Raw genomic sequence first — 6,442 nt, forward strand, 5'->3', positions numbered from 1 at the left:
GCATTTTGGAAGAACATACTCTCTCTGTTAGTTCTTTCATTGCTCAGGGATAGTTTCTACAAGTTGTCCTATATAAAGGGATGATAAATAATACCGCGAGCATCTAATTTGCTTCTTGGACACTGCAAATCAATGTGAAATTAGTGAGCTACTGCAGAAATTGCATTTTTTGTATGTCTTACCTTTGATAATTAAAGACCTTCAGTAACGGATTCATAAAGAAATTTAAGTTTCAAATCAGTCTTGGGACTTGGCCAGTCAGCGATAGGAAACTACAGAAACTTTGCTTTATGGTTCAATGAGCAGTACTCAGTTTATTAGTTTTATAAAGTTATGAATTTATACCATTTCTTATATACAAACCAAACAGTTTTTGTTTTAATTTAAAAAGTGCTGTTTAAAAATTAAATGAAGTTTAAAGCACAAATCACATGGGATTGCATTTTACCTGGAAGCACTTAAGTGAACTAATATGTTACAAAACACACACTCACTAATCAGAACTTTAGACAGAGACTGAAACCTTAAAGGTGGGTCTTACTGCAACTTTGAACTGAAGAGACATTAAACACAGTTTTTACAGACAATACAGTGTTTCCACATTTGGGTATAAAAATGATTTACAGCTTTTCATGGAAAAAAGAACCTAGTTAAAAAACCAATCTAAATTTTAAAATACCAATTCATAACTAAGGACAAAACATTGTTCTAGATACATCATTGCAAAGTTAGTTAGGAGCAGCTAAAAAGTTTAAAACAAAACGATTTCTTTTTCCTCTTCAAAAATCTGGTCAGACCATTAAAAGTCTGTTGAATGTTGTGAAGTTGTAATACCCAGCAGCACTATACCCACACAAAAGAAGGCTGTACGTAAGCTGCCATTTTTTTTTCCTTTATAATACCATAGAATTAATGGCACTCTATGCCACTACAGAGTACCATCAAATCAGAGACCACGGGATGCAACACTGAAGATATCCTTGACAACATTTGTCCCATTACGGACAACAGCCACCAGCCTTACTGAAATGGCTCAAGGCGGCCTTCTATCAGGAAAACGGGGAGAAGGGATACCATTTCAATGTAAAGTGGGAAAATAAATCCAATATTGAGTACAGGGAATACAGACTAATCTGTTCACCTCTGTTGGAAATACAGGCAACAGTTCCATAAAAATGGTGGAATGATTTGGGGACTGAAAGTATCTGAAATGTGTTCACTCAAACAAGTACCCCAAGAAAACTGAGAAGGCTTTGACTACCTTCTTCACAAGTTCTAAACAGGGCTTACTGTTTTGCACACACCAGCAATAAGGGAAAAAAAAACTGAACATATGCACCTTCGTCTTGCGCAACCATTGTTAAAAATGAACAAAGTGGCTGAAAAAACTTAATTTAGTAGGACACAAATCTTTTTTATAATTGCACAGTAACTAGACAAGGTTAGACGCTTTTTGCCTCCTAGACCTCAGAACTATGTAATGTATAGTACATTTGATGCTGTCGTTAAAAATAACCGTTCTAGAGATTTCTACATGCAGAAGTAAATAGCCCATTCGAATTACCCATTTGCAATTGTGCTTTGAAGCTTTTCCTGATCTCAAAATCCTGATGAGATGTTTTTAGAGAACACGCTTTTGGGATCAGTTGAGACCGGACTTAAGTAAGAGGTGATGCCTTAGAAGTGTGTTCTGTTCTGGATGGAAAATTGTTTTGAGAGCGATTGTCCTAAACACAGCACCTCTTCTATGAAACACGTGAATTGGCTGCCATTTTAAAGATTCCTCCTGTTATCGTTTTTATGTTTTAAGCATTTTCAAGCATCTTAAATTATTGACTGGCAACTGACCAAATGCTCAATATCTTAAAAAGTCCTCTTTCACTCTGGCGGTGATAGTAATTACCAGGACACCATCTCACCGTTGCTAATAATTTGGTGCCTACTGAACATCGCAACTGCGTTGTCTAGAAAATGAACTATTTTTTAAAAATAGTTTTGTTAAAGTACTTTAAATAATTTACAAAATTCTACAAAACTTACATTTACCCAGGGCATTCCTGTTAAATAGCACTGTTTTTATTAGTATACATATTTACACAGAATCTGAAGAGCAGGATCTACCAATGGATAGTTTTCCCTTTTCAGTTCCTGTTTTACCAATATACTTACACCAAGTTAATATTTCTAAAATGACTGGTGTGAAAACTGCACGAAAGTGTACTTACAAATTTGGGCTCTTTCCCTTCGCTAATGCACTTCTGCATTCCTCTATAGGGGTGTCACTAAATTCACTGGAATCTGTCTCTACATCATGGTCTGGGTCACTTTGGGAATCAGTACATCTACCTCTGAAATTTAAGGTTTTTCCTTCAGAGCACGAGTTTCTTATTTCATGCCGCTTCAGCCCTGCTTGGACATTACTGTTCTGCCAAGTCACGCCTTCCTTCTGGAGGGTCAGATTTGACCTTTCATGCTTTATTGGGCAGGGGCTCACTTTGTTCCTTCTTACTGCTGGGCTGGAGGGTACTAGCACTGCAGTGCCCCGATAGGAATCAAAAAAACTGGCTCGTTTGCCTCTCCAGGAAGCACTTTCTCTGAAATTAAAAAGCTGAGTCTGAATCGGAGCAGGCATCGCCTCCGTTTTTACATAAGCTGCAGCTAATGGTAGATTTGGCTTTGCTTTTATTGCATGGGTCACAGGACACTTTACCTGTTTCTTTATTCCTTTCTCTTCCTCATGTCCGAGCCTCCCTTTCCTCACCGTTTCTCTACCTTCACCGTCAAGGGCAGTGGAGCTACGGAGCACTGCCTGGTGGACTAAATCACTCCGTCCAAGTTGCCTGTGGCTCAGAAACAAATTTGGCTCCCTTTTAAGACCAGACACTTGATCAGCCGCACACATGCTAGGTAATTTTAGCTGAAAACTGCTATCTTTTCCTGAACTGGCGAAAGCACTGATACAATTGCTCAACTCACTGACGTCCCTTTCGATACTGGTGGATTTAGGACTTTTTTGATTTTGGTCTCTGTTGTAGATGTGTTTCTGACCTATTGGTCCTTCTTTTACAGACGCGTGGCCGGTGCTATTTTCTGTAGGCACTGTCTCACATTTTGCTTTTAAAGACAAAGTAGAATGGAGGTAGACAGTCTCGGTACAGGATGTACTTTTCCCACCATCATATAAGGGGTTTATTGCACTTTGCATTACAGTTTTTGCTGAGTTTTTCAGTCCCGCTCCTGGCTGAGAGGCTATTTTACTCCTCTGACTTTGATGTGATGACAAAGTAGCCCGATGCTCCAGCGAATGAGCCATCTCCAAACGAGAGATACCCACTGCACCAACGCTCGGCACGTTACCCCCTGGACCCTCGGAGCTATTTAGGGAGACTCTGGCCTTCTCTGCCAAAAATTTTCGAATTTCTTGCTCGATGCTATCGTCGCTATCAACTGCGCTGCTGTCATCTGACAATGAGATGGGGCTTAGCACGGGGTGCCGATTTTCGCTAGCTTCCAAACCATCTGTAACCCAAACTGGTTTGGCATCAGATTGCTTTTTGACTTGGAATGAAAACTGGACATTATTTTCTGACCGGCTCTTACAGGTGTTCAGGGTAGGCTTTTTCACTGCATTCTCCCTGTTGTCTTTTTTTGATGTCGAGAGGCAGCTCTTCAGCACACTGGGATGGTTGTCTTTCCAGTCTCTTTGGAGGCTATCAAGTTTGTCCAAAAACAGTGTTTCGGTGCCACTAAACCTGACCTTCTTCTTGCAGGGAGTTTTGTGGTCCCTGGGCTTTTTCTTTAGTTTCCGCTTTGATCTCAAAAGATCCTTAATTGCAGTATCCAGGTCCTCATCGCTGTCCAACGAACTGCTTTTGTCCTCGGTTCCGGACCTTTCTAGTTCCACATTTCTCCCCTGACCCGCTCTACCACAGACCTGTGATAAACTGTGCCTCAGATCTAGGGTCATGTGCTTATCGATCAGCCCAGCTAATTCTGAAGAGAGAAGCTGACACCTGGATTCATCAACACACTTTTCAGCTTCATGGGGTCTACACTCTCTGCTCCATTGATGGTTCTCTTGGCACAGGAGTATTTTTCCTTTACTACAGTTAGCCTCCTGGGGCCTTTCCTTCTCCAACTCCTTAGGGGTTTTCTGTGACATCAGTTTTGCTGTTTTCTTTTCCCCTTTAAGTTTTTTTTTGTGACTCAGTGATAATTTCAGCGTGTTGGTGAGAGAAGCCTCATCGTCCCCAGCCTGGTTATTGCTTCCCGGCAACAGTGGATCCTGAACAGTCTGGGAAAGGTTTTGAGGCTTTGCCGACAGACTTTCTGACTGGGCTTTGAGGGCCAGAAAGGTTCTGATTTCTTGTTCTATGCTATCGTCGCTGTCCACTGAGCTGTCGTCACCGACAGGGTGGGAAGGCACGCTTTGGGAACCGAGGAAAGGGTTGGCGGAAAGCGACCTGTCGCCGCTTTCCACAGGGGATGGCATTATGGTTTTGGAAATGTCGAGAATAGCTTCCGCGCATATTAACTCAGCGGATGAGTCGGCTCGGCAGGAGACCTGGGTTGGAAATTCACATTTGGCGATTTTGTTCACCGGAGGTGTAGAAACTTTGGTTTCTTTCAGTGGTTTCAAGAGTTTGCTCGAGCTGTTGCTTCCCTGGCCCGATTCTGTAACTTTCGTAGTCACCCTTTTCCTTTTGCTCCGTAATGGTCTGTTATGGTTTTCTGGCAAGGCACTTTTTGGGGAACCCAGCGAGAAGCTTTCGGAAAATGTTACCCTACTCTCTGGCTGGGGCTGTGCGTCCTGCAACAGGCCACAGTCCACTGTAAGATTGGTGGCCTTCCTTGTTTTCTCCAACTGGTAGAGCTGGATGGCTTCCTCGATGCCATCATCGCTACTGGAGTCGGAGGGATCATTCTCTAAAGCCAGACTTTTGGTTCTCTGTCCCCTTTGAGTTGCCCAGACAGTGCTCTTACCTTCGCTTTTATTCGGAGCTGTTTCCGTGGGGCAGCAAGGGGCTCCGGGCTTCAAAGGGAACTCATCGGCTTGACTCAAGTTTTCAGGTTCTGCACTGACCTTAGATTTCAAGTCCTTGGTCTGAACCGTTTTCTCCAACCCCGAGGATGGTCCGAGGAGCAGCTCCTTACAGTCTTGCTTCCCAGCCTGGCGACGTGGCTTGCTGGTTGATTCTTTGCTTGATTTAAAAGCTGATTTCACGGGGGACTCTCTCTTCTCTGGTTTCTGATTCACTGAATCATCATGCTTGTGGATTTCCCGTTGTCTCTTCTGATTTAGGAACTGTTCGATTTCAGCTTGGATGCTCCGTTCGAAAGAGTCGTCGCTACTCACACTAAGAGGAGAAACAGACCTCAGCCTGTCATCGACTTCCAAGCGGTTGTGGATGAAGCTTTCCGAGACCACACCTGCTTTAAACTTCACAGAGAGTAGGCCGGAAGTCACGCTTTTCTGGGAGAGGTCTGGTCTGCATCTGCTCTCCTCACCTGTAGTACCTGAATGCTCTTTCTCGTTTGGTAACGACTGGACGGGGTGGCTCTTCTTTTTCAAGTACTCCTGAATGGCTTCCTCTATATCCCGGTCCACAGAATCATCACTATCTGAATCCAAAACCAGGGGCCCAAATTCAGAAATCCCTTTCTCCTCTGGGCCGTCAAACTCGGCGGAGCAACGATGGTACTCTTTACATGTCAGAGCATTGGTTGCAGGTCTGGCATCACTGCGCTGATCTACCTTTTGATTCTTCTGCATAATACACTCATTGTTCACGCCCAAGGAAGTCTCCTCGCTTTGCAGGTTGTTTATGATCATCTGAACTTTTGCGCTTACGGATGCTCTGGCAATATCATCTTCAGATTCCGAGAAGCACGCCGGAAATCTAAAACTTCCTGGCTGTCCAAAAGACTCCCATTTTGACTGCAGGGAAACCACAGGAGGCGCATTCATTAGAAACATTCTAGCAGCCAGTGATGGAGTGTGCGAAGGAATAATTTTTTATATTAGCTTCACATCCTGAAAAGAAACGAATGAAAAGATACATAAAATGAAGATGAAACCAGTAATTAAATGCAAACCAGCGGAGGATACTTTTCACGTTTAATTTTCACTTAAGTTAGAGTGTGAGCCTGTTATGGGCAGGAAAAGTGTCTGCTAATTCTACTGTACTCTCCCAGGCGCTTAATACAGTGTGCTCTGCACCTAGTAAAGCACTCAATAAATGCGATTGATTAACGTAATTTAAATACCACAACAGGCCAGCAACTCACAAATCACTTCTTGAAAACTATTCAGGTGTGTTCTCAGTAAGAAGTGTAAAACTGACCCCTTGGTCTCTTGTCGTCCTAATACATTTTGGGACAAAGAGATGAGAAATTTGTGTAATAGAACTGAGCCAAGCCACTATCCTGTCTCTTTTGTTCA

The 6,442-nt window shown here is 42.9% G+C and overlaps 1 protein-coding gene across 1 annotated transcript; it reads right to left on the reverse strand.

Annotated features, from left to right (window-relative positions):
• Positions 1-298: 298 nt before the first annotated feature.
• Positions 299-6,016, reverse strand: PPP1R26 (protein phosphatase 1 regulatory subunit 26). The gene has a single exon (XM_038745511.1). The coding sequence runs from the start codon at positions 5,975-5,977 to the stop codon at positions 2,222-2,224; it is 3,756 nt and encodes a 1,251-aa protein (XP_038601439.1). The 5' UTR covers positions 5,978-6,016; the 3' UTR covers positions 299-2,221.
• Positions 6,017-6,442: the final 426 nt, after the last annotated feature.

Source organism: Tachyglossus aculeatus, chromosome 4 (assembly GCF_015852505.1).
Source record: "Tachyglossus aculeatus isolate mTacAcu1 chromosome 4, mTacAcu1.pri, whole genome shotgun sequence".
NCBI lineage: Eukaryota > Metazoa > Chordata > Mammalia > Monotremata > Tachyglossidae > Tachyglossus > Tachyglossus aculeatus.

Coding starts and splice junctions, on each gene's coding strand:
- PPP1R26 (XM_038745511.1), bottom strand. CDS start 5,977: ATGTTTCTAATGAATGCGCCTCCTGTGGTTTCCCTGCAGTCAAAATGG.